The sequence below is a fragment of the Osmerus mordax genome, chromosome 3, assembly GCF_038355195.1.
Source record: "Osmerus mordax isolate fOsmMor3 chromosome 3, fOsmMor3.pri, whole genome shotgun sequence".
Lineage (NCBI taxonomy): Eukaryota > Metazoa > Chordata > Actinopteri > Osmeriformes > Osmeridae > Osmerus > Osmerus mordax.
Window position 1 is genome coordinate 9,065,476 of NC_090052.1, and position 20,121 is coordinate 9,085,596.

Below are 20,121 nucleotides of genomic sequence, written 5' to 3' on the forward strand. Positions count from 1 at the left end.
TGTCCAGTAAAAATAATGGATGGATGTGGAGGATGAAGAGGTCTGTCTTTAACCACTGATCAATTAACAATAATTAAAGATTACTGTATTACTTTTATACTGTTTGGAATGGTCTGAATATAATAAACAATGTTTGAACTATACCCTGCAGGGTTTCCCACAGCACTTTCCAGTTAAGGCAGCCGCCTAAGCAACACACGCCTGCCGCCAGTGGTGTAGTGGTAAAACTAGGAGGTGGGTAAACTATGAATTTTATAATTTATTTATTATTACGTTTCATTAGGCCCATTTAGATGGAACCGGGAAGGTTGGCTTGTACCTGCATCATCATATTTGAAAGCACGTTATTAATAGTAGGCTAGCGTTTGTCCCCGTCTTAAAGATCCTGTAAAGGAAATTCCATGATTTGCTTCTCAGTTCATCATATACGTGTGAAATGATTTCCTGAAAGCATGTGAAAAGCGTGAAAACTTTAAGGCACTGAAATGTGGAGTTAGACCGTAGAACAGTTTCTCTTCCGTTTTCAGCTCAGGTTTTGTAAGGCGGAGCCAAAAAATGACCGATCTACGTCAGATCACTGCATGGCTTCTGCTCTCACCCAGTGAAATGGTATAAAAGCCTGGAGCCCATTTGCATAAGAGGTTCTCCAACTCCACTTCAGTTATGTTACGACTCCTGCTGTATTGTTATTGTAGCCTACATCAGCTAGCTAGCTAGCTGATGTAGCTTCAGGATGTCACCCTACACCCGCAACTTACCTGAATGCAAGAACTTCAGCTGCGCTGCAACGCTATTTAATTTCCATAGTGATGAGAAAAAGGAAAAATAGGTGGATTGATTTTGTGAAGAGCCACGCTGATGAAAAGCTTTGCATCAACTCCAACAGCCGCCTCTGCAGTGACCATTTCTCGGCGGATAGTTTTAATATGGACCAGAGACGGACGGGGTTCATGGACACACGGCTTCTCTTGCAGCGCGGAGCCGTACCGAGCATCGCCCTCCCGGCCGTTCCTCCTCCGGTCGCAACTGGACCATCCACCTCCGCCAGCAGTTCATCACTCAGTTCTGTGTGCTTGTTATAATTATACTAACTAACTAGATAACTTTTCCAGAGGTATCTCTGCTATGAGTTAGTGCAAACTGCTAACTTGATATTACTCGGTGTAGAATGATGGTATTTTGGTGAACTGGTAGCTATGTGCTAGAAGTAGCCTAGTTGGAGAGCTCACTGTCTGCTGTCTCTGGTGTCCATTTTTACTCCTGTGTTACAGCTCAAGGGAACAAGCTTCATTTATATGCATCTGTATGTTTCACTCATTGAACAAATAAATTATCTGGTTCGTAGGTACTCAAGACAGGCTGCGCCTTCCAGCGAGGGGGCAGAGCTTCAGCTCCTTCAGGTGACTCGCCCCCCCAGTCTCAAGCAGAGAAGACTGCTGATTTTCTCTTGATTTCAAAGCCTAATTTAACATGTCTGTTTTTTTTCATTCAAATTTGGATGGGTAGTTAACACATTCTTGTGTGGTGTGATGAACTTAAAACTTGTTTTAAATCCCACTTTACAGGATCTTTAATGCGATGTTGTGCGAACCAAAACAACGTTTAAAAACGTGAATTGTCTTACTCTGTACTTAAGGGCCTTTTGCGGGCATCTGTGGGAGTGGGAGCACTCGATGGTCTCTTCAAAAATCGCCTGATATCCATGGCTAATTAATCCATTCCGAACAGGTAGGCAGGCAGGCTAATCCACAACGTGTATGTGTTTACATACTTTGTGGATCCTGATTGGTGTCGCCGCCGCAGCCGCAACGCATTGATTGGAGGGTCACAAACCATATACAGCACACCTAATTCAAATGAATGGTCGTTACCCGGCTTCCACAGAGCTTGATAACAACCCATTCATGTGAACCAGGTGTGCTGGAGCAGGGAAATATCTAAAACATGCAGGACAGCGGCTCTCGAGGACCAGGGTTGCCTACCCCTGGCTTAGCTCAACAGAGTACCCTTGTTGTACAATACAGTGCCAGTAAAGTAGGGTGACCAGGGTTTACCTGGACATGTCCTCTTTCGGAGACCTAAAAAAAGCATCCGGCAGGGATTCCAAAATCTCGTCGGATATGTGTTTCTCTGGGTCTTTCACAAACTAGTTATTACGCCCTTACAGTTTTGGAAAATGGTATCTCCCGTACGTTCCACCTTTTTGCGCGAGCTCTGACTGTAGAGAGAACTGTCATTGGTCGACTGCCTTCTCAGTGTTGCCAGATTATCACTTTGAGCCTTTGGTACGATACTTCGCCATTTCCAATCTGGCAAAAATGAGCACCTTGCCGCCTTTGTTATTATTAGTGCTTTAATATATGAGGAGGACTGAAAAGTGGAAAAATATATGGACAAGACACATTAAAGACATTAAACAACCACTGAAAGCCACAGAAGCACTGGACTAAATGCCACAAAGAAGATTTGTTTACATTTGCACTTTTGTTAAGGTTCAATAAATAAATGATCATATAGCCTATTAATGATCATAAAGCCTATGTCATTTGTGTCATTTCATTTGTGACGTTTGTATGCATTCACATATGGTCATGGTGCGGCATGCAATACACACCCCACGCCGCCACTGCGACGAAGTGTCCTCTTTTTCACAAACTCAAGCAGCTAAGTTGTTAGCTAGCAGGTTACACGGTAACGGTTACCGTAATTTTAAAAACTATGGCTGATGGTGATGGAGATGTAGAGACGGCAACGGAAACTGATTTTGTCAGTACCATTTGCTCAGAGAAATTTTGCTGAGAAGCTTGAAATTGTTAACAATTGCCATCAACCAGGCAAAGGATTCACAAGGCATTTTAGCGAGGCTAATTACGGCCGTTTCAAATGGCTAACAGCTAGCACAGAGTTGAACAGGTTGTTTTGCTGGGACTGTTTGCTATTCAACTCAGAGAAGCAATTTGAGCTCCCTCACCAAATCTGCCAACAAACATCAGTGTTCAGAAAGGCACATTATTGCTGCTATTCATTTGCAAACCTTTGGTAGCACAAGAGTGGATTTACAGTTGAGTGAACAAATGAGGAGATGGGTTTTCACAACGAAAAGATACGCAAGGACTTAAATGTCAGTTATCTAGCTCAGGTCAAAGAGAAGGTGACCCATCTTAATATCGACGCTGAAGAAGAGAGGGGGAGACGTGGGGCGGCTCTTTCCAATCTCACCTTATGGGAATGTTTTCAGACACAAGAAAGCAAGCTCAAGAATGAATAAACAATAACGAGTCTCAATTTTAATTTTCTTTCAAATCTAGGTCATGGAGCCCTACATTGCCTCATTCAGCACCTGGAGCTGAGGTTCCAGCCGCTTGAAATTCTTGGTGCCTTTAATGCTCTGGGACCACCAGGACCACAAGGTGATGAGTCGTGCCATCTCAGACCTGCAAATGCTGGCCAAGCAGTTCCCACCCATCAATGAGAAGACACTTCTTCAAGAATGGCAGAGCTTTAAAGTGCTTACAACAACTGGAATCTTAAAAGTGAGTAATTAACATAACATATGAATTTGTTTATGTATGTTCATGCATATCTGTCATTGACCAATGTCATCCATCAGGACAAGTCCCAGCTAGACATAATGACTGCAATGGCATCTGGGTATAATGAGCTACATCTGCTTTACCCAAACCTGTTCCTCCTATCAGCAATCGCCCTCACAATACCTGTGTCAAGTGTGAATTGTGAGATGGATTTCTCTGCGATGAATAGGGTAAGTCCATCATCATCTCTCAATCTTAGATTATATCAAAATTGTAAATATTACACAAAAGTATAAAATAATCTAAACTTCATTCACTCCGTGTGTAGATCAAGACAGACTTGCGGAACAGGCTGCAGGGCAACAGTCTGACAGCCTGCATGAAAATAAGCATAAATGGTCCACTTGTAAAGGAGTGGAATTACCAAAAGGCCTTTGAATTGTTCTTTTTAAAACCAAGGAGGATAGCCTGTAGCGATACTAGATGTCAGCTCTGCCATAAGCAGTGACTGTGATCACCTTTGCACATTTTGACAATGTTGTTTTGCACTTTGGTGTTGTATAGTTTGTATAGTGTTTGTTAAAATTGCACAAATTAATGCATTGTTCTTGTTTAAGTTGTTTAGCACTTTTTATTTCACATTACAAATGTTATTTTGAAAAGCAGGTTATTAATTCTATATTATTATTTAAATGTAATATTTAGTGTAGTGTAGTCTCACACGAAATTTAGGATGTAACGTTACATTCTGAAAATACTGGTGCTTAGCATTTGTTGTCAGCAGAGAACCCTCTCCCCACATGACCTATATAGATAGAACACTAGGCTTACGTAAACCAACTGACCTAGGCTGACCATTATCTTACTAGAGTTGCAATAAATGTGTTTAACCTTATCTGTGTTGAGTGAATCATATGGTCAAGCCTAGGGCCAGAGAACTCTAAGTTTCCACTGCTAGGGACGCACACATGTGCACACGCACTCTATCTCTGGGATCGATCACATTGACAGCTGATATGCAGGGGAGGGGACTTCTCACCAATATGTTTAAATAGTCTTACATGAAGACTTGAGAACCACACAAACTTTGCATTACCATGGTGTGTGATGTTTTTGTCTCCTTGTGGGCCGGCCGCAAGCAATAAAGCTTTCTTAACTTCTTCACCGACTGACTGTGCAATGTTTGATAGGTTAATATTTCTGACAAATAAATACGTTGATATTTTCTTGAACTTGTGCTTGGCAATTCACTTCATTGACTTAGTACCCAATTGCTGTGAAAGTACCATCTAATACGTCTTCAAGAATTAGAGCGTAACTGTCGCCACAGACAGTTTTTCTTCTGGCGACTCCAGCTTTGACGTTCTAAGATGTCAGAAAACAATTGAGTGTTGATGAATGTAGGAGTTAACTGGCCGTGTGTGTTCCAATAGTAGGTTAGCTAGCTAGCTGCAGAGCTGAATCATCAGTGTTCACGTTAATTTGGTAGTTGATAGCAGCACGGTCGGACACTACTCCTAAATGGGGCATCTCGCAAGTAAATATTTACAATTTTCCCAGAAATAGAAATTGTAGGTTAGGCTACCCCTCCCTCGTATTTACTTTCATCTCATAATTTGACTATGTCAAAAGCATACTTTGCATACCTGCAAAGCATACTTTGGATGCTTTTTGTAGTTATATAGCATATAGGGGGTCAGATGGCTGCACGGTTAGGGAATTGGGCTATTAATCAGAAGGTTGCTAAATGTAAAAGCATAGTAGGCTACAGTGATAGGCCTACAAATGTTGAATAAATACAGAAAGTGCAACATTTAATTTCACAGAAATATCAATGGATATTCTCCTGTGTCTATCTGCGCATCAGAATCAGAGCTAGCTAACAGAAAATGATACTTTTAATTTTTTTTTCTCCTAAAAAACTTTTGGAATCGGAACAAAGATCTGATAAGAACCAATTTCAAAAACCAGAATACCCAACCCTAGTCTGGGGGCAACCATCTCTCTAATAATGACAGGAATCTGTGTGTGTGTGTGTGTACAAATTAGAATGGGTTTAGTTTCCCACGATCAGAGAAAGAACCGGGCACTCTGCAAAGCTCATATCTTGCAGGTGTCCTCTTTATAATGTGTGAGTGCAGTGACGTTTGACACAATTGATGTTTGGATAAGAATTTCCACATCAAATAATGACAAATAATGAACACATATTCTCTCTTCGTGTCACAGCCCCCTTCACTCTGATTAGTCCTCTGGTCTGCAGCGAGTTTCCTACGAATAGGAACTCTGCAAAGTTAATATTTTGCAGGTGTCCTTTTTATAAATCAACGGGGTACAGTCAGGGTTTTTCCTGGGTCAAAATGGGTCTTCGGTGCTTTTTCTTCTTTTTTCTAATCAATGTATTTATTCCCAGGTGTTTCGTGAAAATGACCAGTTAACTTGATTTAAATTTGCAAGAACTATAGACTTATACAATAACAGGCTTAAATGAACTGACAACATAAGTTATACGACTTACAGTTCTTAAGGACGCACACACGCAATCTCAACTGCGGTGTGAAGCGCGTCTCCGACATGCACTCTTACAGTGCGTGTTCACTGCAGCGACACGATGCGAGCGAAAACATGTTTTCCATTAATTTTCAATGGAGCAAGGTGAATCGCTTGCGTGGTGCATTGTGGGTAGCGACGCAATGCGACCGAGTTGAGATTTTCTCAACTTGATGCAAATGAGGAGCGATTTTCGCTTATCGACAGATTAGCAGACTTATAATAAACATTTTTTTACACGTCAACGTTTATGTCTATTAAATAGTTTTGTATTTTGTATAAAAGTTGTATTTTGATCGATGTTGCGAGTACGTAAACCCAAGTCTGCACACTTGGCCATGACAACTACAACAGTGACTTTAGAGTGATTCGCGAGCCTTCCCACAGTTCACCACGGTCAGGGGCGTTTCAAACAGATTAATGTAGAATGTAGTTCTCTAAAGTCACTGTTGTAGTTGTCATGCCCAAGTGTGCCATTGGGTTTACGTACTCGCAACATCGATCAAAATACAACTTGTATACAAAATACAAAACTGTTTAATATACATACACGTTGACGTGTAAAAAACGTTTTATTATATTACTCGAAGTCTCTGCTAATCTGTCGATACGATAGGGAGTTCCAGCCGGGCTAGCTAGCTAGTTACCACAGAACGAAGTTACGTAATGTGACTAGACTGAATTTGAAAGTACAAGCACCAACAACTTCGGCAACCTTGCGCCATGCATAGTTGTTATTAACATCTCTGTACGAATACAGCTATGTATCATACAACACTGGGTAAGCAGCCACACAAACGATTAGTTTATCCTCCACCTTGAAACCTAGAAATGTTCACCATGGTTGCTACGTTACGAAAACACTCCGATTGGCCATCGCTAGCGAAAATCGCTCCTCATTTGCATAAAGTTGAGAAAATCTCAACTCGGTCGCGTCGCTACCCACAATACACCACGCAAGCGATTCGCCTGGCTCCATTGAAAATGAATGGAAAACATGTTGTCGCTCGCATCGCGTCGCTGCAGTGTACACGCACTGTAACAATCACTCCTGATAGACGGCCTAAGATTTTGTACAGCCTGTTTTCTGATACCGTGGCGGCAGAAATTTAGCCATAGAGGAAAGACTGCACTATATATTATCATTCCAGGTTAAGAATACCAATGGAGGCTGCGTTGGAAATCGGAAATCAAACTTTTGTCTGCATTTTGAGTGGACATTTCATTTGCATTTGTACAGGTGTATTCGTGCACGTCGGGCTGTCCCTCGCAGCGGAACGACAGTTTACTGGCCACTCTGTCCATTCGCGCACCTCACAGTTGCGTATTGATCAGACAAGAAGACACGCTTATCAACTCGATTACTATTGATCAAAACAGAACGAGGGTTCGGCTGTAGCCTACTTGAAACATACTATTCAGAACATATTCGCTGACATGCATTGCACGCGTGATGAACACAGCTTTTTTTCTTTTCTTCATTGCAGACTTTTTTGCCTTTGGAACTCGGCATTTGTCATTGGCGCTCGGGAAAACGGCTTTGGCGCGCGCCAAAATTTTCTCTATGCAGGAAAAACCCTGACAGTAGGCTACCGCGATTGAACTAATGCTATTAACAAAAGGCATTCACAATCAAATGAAACAAAGCATAGTAAGGAAATGGGGAAATTCTGTTTCGTTATTTAGAAAGGAATTCGCTTTTACAACTGATAATCATCTACTTTCAAAAGGGCTAGCTAGAGAACAGAACGACAATATAAAGTGTATAAACTTTCAGTATAGATCAGTGAATTTTGTTAGATAAATTAACGTGTTTACTGATGTCAAAACTGCCAGCACATTGCAAATGTACAAGCACTGTATGGTGAATTAGGGCTACAATTATGACAACTGGCTCAACCATTGTGCATGTAATGACTTCTGTTATGAACTAAATGTTTAGATATTTGTGGTGGTAAGACAATTTAACAGAGAACCATTATAGTACATTTGGATCAACATAAGCAATTTAGATCGTAGGAAACAGCAGACAAATGAAGGCCCCATCTATAATTCCAGGAGTATGTGTGTGTCCCACCAATTTTATCACAGGCACTATGCCCTCTTTATAGTTCAAGAAATGTGTGTGTGTGTGTGTGTTTCACTGACCTAATCTTAAATCACCGGCTGCATCAGGGGCACTATGCACTAGTTGGTATTAATTACAGTGAGGTCCAGGGTCCATCTTTGAAGGACTTTCCACATGTCAGGATGAGAACAATGGCATTAATGGGATGTGTGTGCAAGTGAAAGGCATCCAAGGACACTGGACAAGTTGATAGGGGTGGGGGGGATCGATTCGCATTTGAATCTCAATTCAGTCTTCTAGCAATTCATATCGATTCACAAATTTAAAAAATAATCTTTTTTTCTAACAATGAGTTTACTAAACTGCAAGAAAAACAATAAATGTCAAGGTTTTGATGCATTGGGATTTTTTTCTTCAACACTTAACTGCCTATCATAGTCATGGAAACAACAATTTTTTATCGAATCGTGAGGTACCAAAAGATTCCCACCCCTACAAGGTGACATTGAATCTCTCTAATTTTTATATAAAATGCTCTGATTTAGGGGTTCTTCTCTCCACCCCACCCCCTTATGTAATCTGGCAGCTGGAGGAGGAAAAATCCAGACAGCAGCCACCGTCTTGAATAGAGCAGCTCCCACCCCTACCAACCCCTTCCCCCCCAGAAACACACAAATACTTTCCCCAGACAACATCTCCTCCCCAACTGGATGGAACTGGTTCTGAGAGTGTTACACAAGGCTGCGTCGTCAGCCAGCCAGCGAGCGAGCGAGAGAGAGTTAAACTGGACATACAGTAAAGTGGGGGAAAAGGATCATTCCTGATGCTAAATGGGACTGAATGGGGGCCTTCGAACAGCAATGCTGATATACAGTGTGTGTATATGATATATTGTATCAATGTAAAGCCAAATAGGTGGTTTGAGAGGGTCAACTTAATGTCCAGTCCATGTTAATGTTCATTTTTATATAAATCCAAAGTTCATATAATAACACACTTTTTGAGGACATTAACAGTAATGTAACATACAAGGCAGAGCTCAAAAAAAACAAAAGGGTTGTGGGATGGATGTGTTGTGTCAGCTCTCTAGCCATTACAGAACTCTGGACAAGTGCACGTGTAACGGGTGTGAATCCGTGAAACTCACTCCTCAAGTATATAACAGGCCACCCGCGTCAACGAAGAGCTAGCTTTTCGTTGGCGTAGCTGGTAGTGATCGCGCATGGCAAGTCAGAGGTGGCGTGTTCGAGCCCAGTGAGTGGCGAACCTCGGCCGTAGACCTTGTGACGGAGCGTGGCCACGGCTGTTACACACGCACGCACACACAGACACACAGTCAGATGGGTTGTAAAAAACACTGCTCTTGCAATGACAGATTTTAGGAGCAAATTCTTGTTTAGAATTAATATCCTCATCAAGAAAGACCCTGTTCCTGATTACAAATAATACAATCTTTCAAAAGTGCTGTAATACACTTTGGCTAGACAAAGGTGACAAATACACACATACACGCCATTACTACAAGAGCTTACTAAAACAATCTTTTCACCAATCACCATGAGCTGTGTTATTTGCCATAGTACAGAAAGCTATAAAAATGCTAATTACCTCTAGCCTTATGCAACACATCCTTTGGCATGGATAACAGTCAGAGAACTGGGATCTCTTCACCAGAGCCCATATAGAGGCTGTAAAAGGCACAAACAGGAAACAAATTGGTTCATCTAACTAAGCACCTTAGCTACATGGTACATTAGCTTTAGCCTCAGGACTAAGTTCAATTTTAGGCAAAATGATTAATAAGGTCTTCACTTAGAATTATTTATTGGCAGGGCTTGGAAAAAACATTTGTGCAATACTCATTTGCCATTCTTGGGTGATTTAGGAGATAATTTGTGTTTTGCCACAAGCCTATAAAGGAAAAGTCCTTATGCAGATCAGTATAACCTTTACATTTTTAATAGTGGGAGGGACTAGGTATGAGAGGACCCCATCAGTGAAGTAATCCCCCAGACCAATGGGCTGTGTCTGTCTGTCTGTCTGTACCCACAACAGCACACTTCTCCACAGCACTGGCACACAGTGCACAGACATACCAGGGTTTCCCACAGTACTTTTCAGTTAAGGCGGCCGCCTAAGCAACACACGCCTGCCGCCTTAACTACGTAGTTTTTTATAGCGATATCCACCATTGTCCTGTTTTGTCCCTTCCATTCCAAACCATGACCAAAGCCAGTCTCCCTTCTATGCAGAACGCATCAGTCTATCGCAGTGGTTCTCAAAGTGGGGTTGCGAGACAACGAGGGGGGGGTCGCGAGATGATTTCCAGAAATCAAGGAACATTGTAAAACAATTAGAAATAGCATATTTTAGCCAAAATTTTAACAAGTTAAAAATAGTAGTTAAATTAATGCATGCAAATAAAAAAGCTTCAGCCTTTTGATTTTCCATTCACTGTAAGTACGGCAAACCATCTGAAATCCAAGCAGGAGGACGCATTAGTTGAACTGTCAAGCGACCGAACGTTAAAGACAGCGTTCTCAGCCAAGACACTGGCTGAGTTTTGGATTTCAGTGGAGAGGGAATACCCATGGCCGTGGGAACTAGGGGCGATGACGGTGCTGCAGCACCCATTGATAGTGCGAGAATTTAAAATAATATGACTTGAAAATACACCACCGCAGTAGCGGACTGGCCATCGGGAGCACCGGGAGAAGAATAACGATGGAAAACCAGGCTAAGAAACGTAAGGGTGGGGCTGAAAAATTAAGAGACAAAAATACATCACCTTCACTAGATAAGATTTTACCAATTGAAAAACAGCTGTTTATTTGACACTAAAGCTCAAAAAATATTTTGCGCTAGAATAAAGGCCCAAATTGTTTTCATTGATAGCATTTACTATCAACTCCCGAACTAGCATCACATCAAGCATTGCATGTATTAACAGGTTATCTGTGGTGGTGTATACGGGGGCCGGTCTGGATCAGATCCAGGGCCTATTTTTACTCCCACGTATACGTAAACCACCTCCGTGGATGCGGGGGTCGCGAGTCACTGGCACCATTATTTTAGGGGTCGTGGGCTGAAAAGTTTTGCACCGATTTGTGAAAAAAAAAAATTGTGAACAATATGAGAGAAATAGGCCTTTTGTGTACATAGAAAAAGTCTGAGATATTTGAGTGCAGGTGTTTGATACATTCAAGTTGAGCATCTCAGAAGACTGAACAATGAATACAGGAAATCAAGGGAGTTAAATAGTGGGGGTCAGATGGCTGAGCGGTTAGGGAGTCGGGCTATTAATCAGAAGGTTGCCGGTTTGATTCCTGGCCGTGCTATATGACGTTGTGTCCTCGGGCAAGGCACTTCACCCTACTTGCCTCGGGGAGAATGTCCCTGTACTTACTTTAAGTCGCTCTGGATAAGAGTGTCTGCTAAATGACTAAATGTAAATAGTATCACAATATTGGAGGATGCGTGACGATTAGCATAGCCTTTGAAAGCACAGAAAAAGGACACTACATGCAAGATAGCTTTTGTTCAGGTCAGGGCTTGACATTAACTTTGAGGCACTTGTCCTTTGGACAAGTACATTAACGTTTCACTTGTCCATGCACAAAAGTCACTTGTCCGGGTAAAGATTTATCATTTTATAAAAATTTAAATTGTTGACGTTAGCTAGCTAGCGTTGGCAGCTTTGTACCTAGCAAGCATTAGTAGCATTTGTATTGGTTAAATGTATAGTTAAATATCAGCTACTGTAAAGTATACACCTTTTAAAGGATCCCTTGGTAAAGCAGCCTCTGCTGGGTAGAAAGTGAAATTGTAGAAAAAAAAAAAAGTTAACACCAACATTTAGTGGCAAAATCCATTGTTATGTCGACAAAATTATTTTCGATATAGTACAAGTTTAGCTAGCTTGCAAATACTGAGGATAGCCTACCGAGGTCGAGTTAGCCAATGTCGGTAGCGATGCTAGCTAACGTTAGTTTGCTAGCTGTATATAACATTTCACTGGGTCTTGCAGCTGTTTGCTTTACTGAAATTATGAAATGTTATGTTCTACTAGCCATTTGCCTACTTTAGCAAGTCACAGTATTTCCAAACCCTGATAGTCTAACTGAGACGACACAGTAAATAATTCCTCTTTCAAGTAATAAGCCCCCTTTCAAGTGTTGAGCATTAAATTAGCTGCACGGTCTGTAGAGATCTCGGGATGAAGCCACTTTTTTGCTAATGCAGAATTCGGTAAAAATAGACACATAAGACACAAAAAGTGGCACATATCGTGAAGTAACATGGCATTTTAATTAGTTTGAGTTTTAACTTGTCCAGTGGGGCACGTCAATTTCTGTTCCACTTGCCCTACAAAAAAATCCACTTGTCCCGGATAAGCGTTAATGTCGAGCCCTGTGGGTCTTTAGATTGGGCTCCTAGAAATGGCCTTGACGCGCCTCCTATTTTCCTCGTTCAAAGTTGCATGGCATTATAGACTTTGGTAAAATTGTGACCTATTGTACACTATGGTCACAGGCATTCCCTAGTTGCACCTTACGCCTAGGACACACTGGCCACGAAATGCCGCCTTTTTTCTTTCGGCACCCATGTTATCAAATTGGACTGGCCACACAGGCTGCGAAGCGCCGCGATTGCCTGCGACCTGCAGCGATTGTTTCGACAGCTGGCTGAATTTTTTTCGCGAAACGCTTGCGAAATCGGCTGCAGGATGATAAAATAAACCATATTAGTTGATATATTTGAATAAAAAACCATGTTATTAAGATTTTACTACATTAATTGTAGACTATGATGAACATTTGTAAAGTTGTAGACTTTATAATTATTTTTTTAATATTACGTTGGAGGCATACGTACTTTACCAATATTCATCCTATATAAAACCCAACTACACAATGTTGGTAACGAACGGCTGTTCGATGTGGTTACCCTGATAAAAACGAATGAAAATAAACGGATAGATCTGTTGATAGTTGAACCAGCATGCCCGTAGTTGTTTTGTTTGTTTGAGAGAAACGAGTTGTTACGTGTTGCACACAACACACACGTGTGCAGACATAGCCTACCAAGAGAGAACCCCCAAGTCGATTTTGAAAATCAGAGGAGAAATTCAAGGAAATAAACAACATCAAATTAATTCTCGAAGTTGAAAAGCACAGCGAGTTGTATGACCCCCAGCACCAATTTTACAAGTACAATGTGAAGAAGGATCAATGCTGGGATGCTGTTGCTGATGCTGCGAATAACACGTTCCCTAAATATAGCCTATGCCATGTTTGTGTACCATGTCAGCGTTACATCTGAAAAAGGAAAGCTCAGAGGAGCTGAAAGACTTGGTGACCGGCATGGAGAAATGCGCGTCTGGCATGAACAGCCTTGAGCCCCTTGAGCCCCCACAGCTTTATCAAGCAGTTTGTGATGCATTTTGGAAACAGGAGATGAGCTCCTGGTCTAATGCTCCACCTGGCTTGAGAAACCCGTTCTCAAAGACTTACTTTTAGTCATTATTTGGGTAGCACACATATTCTGAATGCCTTCGGCAGAATTCAAATGAGCCATTTTAATCTAGATTAACGCCAAGATTACAGTGAGATTAATCTAGATTTAAAAAAAATATCTATGCCCACCGCTACTTTTAAAATAGTCCAACTCTGGTTCTACAGGGATAAATGTCAACCGCATTACAGCTATGGCATCCTCTCAAACCCCGTTTCTAAACAGAGTGTAGGACTGCAACTATTCTGATCCATTGAGCTTGAGTGTTAGGACATTACAACTCATGGAACTCCACCACTGAAGCTATGAGGAGATATGATGTTGCTTTTTTGCCTAGCTATGAGCAGACTCGGAGCAACTCCACAGTCTCCCCATATTCCCATTACTATCCAAGATGTGTCCTTTCCTTGTTGGTGGCCAAGCAGCGAAGCTGCGGAGCCACTTAAGTGTTTCCACCTTTTCTTATTATTATTACACATCTTCTTCCGCCATTGGAGTCTATGGCAGCCCCTAGAACCGTATGGTAAAAAGTTGTGAAATTTGGCACACATTAAGGACAGGCCCCTCTTTATTTACACCAAGTTTCATGTCTCCCATTGGAGCACTCTCGCGCCACCAACTGGTCAAAGTTGGACTTGTGTTTACACACGTAACTTTTGAACCGTATGACCGATTTTCACAAATGAGGTACCGTTAGATTCTCTGGGTCAAGACGAGTTCAACACACCCCATGACGTCAATTTCCGGCTATATACATTTTCCGCCATTTTGAATTTTAAGAAAACACGTTTTTTCGCTACTCCTCCTTCAATTGTTGTCCAATTTACCCCACATTTGGCACACATCATCTTCAGACCAACCCTCACCAAAGTTATCCAAATATTTTTGATTTTCAAAACAGTTTGTCCGGTACAGCCAAACATCAAAATCGGCAACAAAGCAACCAAACAGGAAGTTGGGTCATATCTCAACGACTCTTTGAGAAATCAACATCAAACTTGATACGTTGATTCCATAGACATATATTAATAGACACAGCTAGATTTTTCTTCCAAGATGGCGTCCCCATTAATGTCTATGAAAAGTGCTCAGTGGCACAGTGAGGCAAGCGAGAGCGCGAAATGGACCCCGCCATCTTTCCAGACTGACTCGTCCGGTCTTGCGCAGAAGCTTCCTAGCTCCGAAACTCGTGCATGCTTGCAACTAGCTGTACACGTCATACTTTGCGACAACCAGTCGCGAGCTTGTGAGCTGGAGCTAAGGCATTGCAGACAACTGTCAGAATGAAGTCCAATCAAGAAGCACGTGAACTTTACGAAAATCAATACTATTGGTACTGTAGTATTATACGTGCAGGGCCTATACGTTGTTCTTTTTGCTTCGTGTTTTTAGTTTGACTGCTTAAGTATTGTGTCGGATTAAAGAAACTAACCCTAAACTTCAATATCATGGCTCGTTCTAGCTCGGCAAAGCAAGCTAAACTAGAGAGGGTACAATTTCTGGGGAAATTGTAAAGTGTGCTTGCTTGCAGATGGGTCCGTTAATTAACTGCTATTTTTACAACTGATATTTCTGTATATATATTTATGAAGATCGCATAGATTTAAAAGCATAGCCTACATTTGTTGCTGCTCATGTACAATTCAAAATACAAAAAGTGAAGTGTAGCATGTCCCTGTACTTACTGTAAGTCGCTCTGGATACGGGCGTCTGCTAAAATGACTAAATGTACTGTAAATGTAGAATGAACTTAACCTATATGACTAAAAAGTCACCTTAAGTTTTTCCCTTCTACAGTAGTGATATTTTCAAGCATTTATCCCACTCATATTACATTAATTTATTAAGAACCACCTTTGAAACAAGTTGAACCCCCTTGAAAGAAGCTTTTCTAAGTAACAACGTTCTCACCGGCAGTATTATTAGCTAGATGGAATCGCGATTGAAACAGTACCATCTGCTAACTGAAAATATGCCCACAAAAAACGTAAATAAGCTTGACATTTATTTAAGCAGAAATGGCTTATTCAAAAGACGTTTGCTGGAAGCAATCATTGTCAGTTAGTGATGGTCCGCTCGGTACTGCGGTGTCGATACTGTCCCGACACATTCAACACTCACTGCATTGGAACGTTTCAAGACGGGTTTTAAACACACTTCCGGTCATGTGTCACAGTGTTTCGAAACGTTTTGTGACGTGATCTTGAACGAAACCTGTCTTGTACTTGCCAAAAGACTCTGACATGTCGGGGTATAAAATGAGGCGGCAAAGCCAAGGTTTTGAATGCGTGAAACCTTGGTTGAGAGAGTTTGAGAATGTTAGAGAAAGTTAGTTACTTGTGTGCCATTAGCGAAATCCTGTTTGTTTATTTGTCTGTTTGTGTGCTGTTGTGTGTATATAAAAAAAAATATATATATAGATTTAAAAAATTATATACATTTCCATTTCCAATAAATTGCTATGTCAATTATTAATTGGCAGCATTTATGCCATTTAGAACATACTGTAAGGTGTCTTTAAGGATGTCTTTTATTTCTTTAGGGGAAATCGGACGTGCAATATGACATTAGCTGTTAGACTATTACTATTACAACAGACTATTAAGGCTCAAGACGCACTTGTTCCGGGAGTACAACGGTACTTAGGAATGGTTCGCTTGACCCGATGTTAGTTTCCTCAAGGATCACAATGACTCTTGCTTAGAGACTTGTTGCTCTTGTGGTTAGTGGTAACTGTTTTACATTTTTGTTCTCGCTGTGATATATTGTTTTTATTACTGTTGCTTGCTTTTTTCCACAGGTACACTTGCACTTATAGCGGTTCATGTTGTTTAATTGTAACTTGTTTAACTACATGCTCTTATGGTTCTTCCCTTTGGCACTTACTTTGGTTGTTCACAATGTGTGCTTCATGTTTTGGCTACTCGCGATGTTTTTGTGGCTATCTTGTTGTTATGATCAGTGACCTATGCACTTTGTAAAGCTCTCTCTTGGAAGTCGCTTTGGATTAAAGCGTCTGCTAAATGAATAAATGTAAATGTAAATGCATTACATTAACCTGCTCCAAAATATAGGGTTAGGACTTTGTTTTGGCCCGGGGGGGGGGTTAGGACAGTCCTGCCCCCACTGCTAAAAAAAATCCTAGAGGAAACACTGTTATTGAATAACAGTGTTTCCTCTAGGATTTTTTTATTGGAAATGGTCAGTAGCCTAGCCTATCGATTAAGGTAGGCCACTCTGAAGCATGTACACTGTCTGCTTCATTTGATCTTGATAGGCTAAGCATTCTGTAGCAAATAACAATATACCCAATATTTATTTATTAAAACTACTTCAGCATAATAATGCACCTAAAATACAAAACGTGAGCAAGGGCAGCAATCGCTATCGAATCAACAGACGTGCAATTCTGCTAGCAGGGGAAGAATACAAACAACGAAAATCACTAGTTAACTTAATTTAAATTTGCAATAACTATAGACTAATACAATAACAGGCTTTAATGAATTGACAACATAAGTTACACGACTTACAGTTCTCAAGGACGCACACCGGCAATCTCAACTGCGCTGAGAAGTGCGTGTCTGTGCTATTCTCCGACATGCGCTCTAACAATCATGGCTGAAAGACGGCCTAAATGTTTGTACAGCCCTATTTCTGATACCGTGGCGGCAGAAATTTAACCGCCACGGAAAAATCTACATAGCGGAAACACTGGAATATGTAACAACTTTATACTGAGTTTATTGTCTCATACAGTTCGAAAATCATACTTGGGCTTAATTGTATTGTTAGATGAAAGCCATCGCTCCCATATTCGATACCACGCCATCTGTATTGCAGGACGGCAATAATTCCGTTCAACCACAAGGATCCTTAAAGATCCTGTAAAGTAAATTCCATGTTTTGCTTCTAAGTACATTATATACGTGTGAAATTAGTTCCTGAAAGCATGTGCAAAGCGCTAAGACTTTGTCACACTGAAATGTGGACTTAAACCAAAGAACAGTTTCTCTTCCGTTTTCAGATCAGGTTTTAATGGGCGGAGCCAAAACCACTGCATCTTCCCTGGATGCAAGAAATTAAAGAATATATTGTGCTTATTAAAGTTATGCATTGTGCTTATTAAAGTTATGAATTTAGAAGTGTGCTCAGGCTTAAACATTGGGTCTCACACTGAGTGTGGGAAGCAGGCTGTTCTTTGTGTCTCTATCGCTTCATTTTCAGAAACAACCTTGAAACTGGGTGGAGATGGCACCTGAGCAGGTGGGACGCGCAGGCAAGAACAACTCCCTGATGCACGAGAGAACAAGCTCAACCCTTTTTTGATACTTGTGTTTTAAATTGCATTGTCTATGATATGCTGGGGCAGGGAAAGATAGCCAGTTGGACTTCGTGAACCAGCCCAAACTCTGTTGCGGGTAGGGAAACGTAGACAACCCCAGAGCTCTGTACTTGTTGATTTCCAACTGCTGCATTAAAGCTGATATTATGGGACCTCTGCGACTCCAGACCACTCTTTCTAGAACACAGATTTGTGTCATTGAATACTATCATTACATATTGGAATAGACACATAGATATATGACTCCTTCAAAATCCAGCTGCGCTGCAACGCCATTTAAGTTCCCTGTTGATAATGAAAGGAAAAATAGGTGGATAGATTTTGTGAAGAGCCACGCTCATGGAAAGCTTCGGATAAACTCCAACAGCCGCCTCTGTACTGACCATTTCACGGCGGGCAGTTTTAACATGGACCAGAGACAGACGGGGTTCACCAACACACAGCTTCTCTTGCAGCGCAGAGCCGTACCGAGCATCGCCCCTCCGGCCGTTTTCAAGAGGTATCTCTGCTATGAGTTAGTGCAAACCGCTAAATTGATATTAGGCTACTCGGTGTAGAATGATGGTATTTTGGTGAAATGGTAGCTAATGTGTTTGTGTGTGAAGTAGCCTAGTTGGAGAGCTCACTGTCTGCTGTCTCTGGTGTCCATTTTTACTGTACAGCTCAGGGGAACATTTCATTTATATGCATCTGTATGTTTCAGTCATTGAACAAATAAATTCAAATTCTATACGGTTTTGTTCGGCTTGACATAGCGTCCATTATCTGGGTCGGAGGTAGGCACTAAGCAGCGAGGGGCGGAGCTTCAGCTCCTTCAGGCGACACGCCCCCCCAGTCTCAAGCAGAGAAGACTGCTGATTTTTTCACGATTTCAAAGCCTAATTTAACATACTTGTCGGTGTTATTTTTTAATTCGAATTTGGATGGGTAGTTAATAACACATTATTCTGTGGTGTGGCGAACTTAAAACTCGTTTCCAGGTCCACTTTACAGGATCTTTAAGATTACAAAGTGGAACTAGAGAGGGTACAATTTCTAGGGAAATTGTAGGGTGTGCTTGTTTGCGTCGGTTGCACAGGGGTCCGTTTTTTAATGCAATTTTTACAACTGATATTTCTGTATATTTTATATCAAAATTATTACATATAAAATGATTATTTATTATTTTTAAAGATTACATAGATTTAAAAGCATATTTTTTTTGCTGCTCATTTACAACTCAAAATACGAGAAGTGTAGAATGAAATAGATTTCTTCTCATTTCCCCTGCAAGAGGCAGCCTCATAGTTGAATCAAAACAAATACATTTGGCAGACCGGTGTAAAAATTTACCTAATCTCTATGATTTAAACGTCCTTTTAAGTTTTACCCTTCTCGTGATATTTTCAGGCATTTGGCCTACTCATATTGCATTCATTCATTAATAAAGAACCCCCTTTGAAGATTATTCAACGACGTTAGCCGGCAGTAGAAGATGGAATCTCGATTCAAACAGTACCATCGGCTAACTGAAAATATGCCCCCAAAAACGTAAATAAGCTTGACATTTATTTAGTGGAAAATCGCTCATCCATAAAAACTGGTAGCGATCATTGTCAGTAACAACGCAAAATGCGATATAGCCCTGTGTGGAGAAGCTGCCCAGGTAAATTGTACTACTACAGTACAGAACTAGACTACTGCTGTGTTCGTCTTGGTAGCTATTGCGTTGGTAGAATTGGATTTAACGTTCCGTTGTACGGTTCAGGCTGAAATGAATTATTTTTATGAACAGATTGACAAAGTTTAGGCTGTGGCAATGAAGTTCAGGTTAGTAGTAGACTTTTGATTTAAGTAAGGGGAGTGCCAAACATGTTCTGTCGCCGTTTGACTTCCTAAACAGCTGTGGAGAAGTTAGCTACTCACTAGTGTCTCGGGTAGGCTACAGCGTTGCAGTGAGCTACACTGGTTTGAAACCACTTGTAATGATAATTTCACCCACAAATAGTTTACTTGTAATCTATTGTCATAATAAATCCTACAACGAAAATGTATTTGTGAGGAATGTTTATTTTAACGATTGAAAACAGATGCATCATAGACCGCTGCAGTATGTGTTGCCCGGGGAACAG

At 41.1% G+C, this 20,121-nt stretch overlaps 1 protein-coding gene across 2 annotated transcripts in view; it reads right to left on the bottom strand.

Moving 5' to 3' along the window:
- abat (4-aminobutyrate aminotransferase) overlaps positions 1 to 20,121 on the bottom strand; it is an 85,400-nt gene that overhangs the window by 57,592 nt on the left and 7,687 nt on the right. The window contains exon 3 of one of the 2 annotated variants that reach the window (XM_067232409.1): positions 9,760 to 9,839. The exons of the other annotated variant lie outside the window; for it this stretch is intronic. Coding sequence (XP_067088510.1) covers positions 9,760 to 9,790 — 31 coding nt within the window. The 5' untranslated portion in view covers positions 9,791 to 9,839. The remainder of the gene's footprint in view (positions 1 to 9,759; positions 9,840 to 20,121) is intronic. 2 annotated transcript variants of the gene reach the window in all.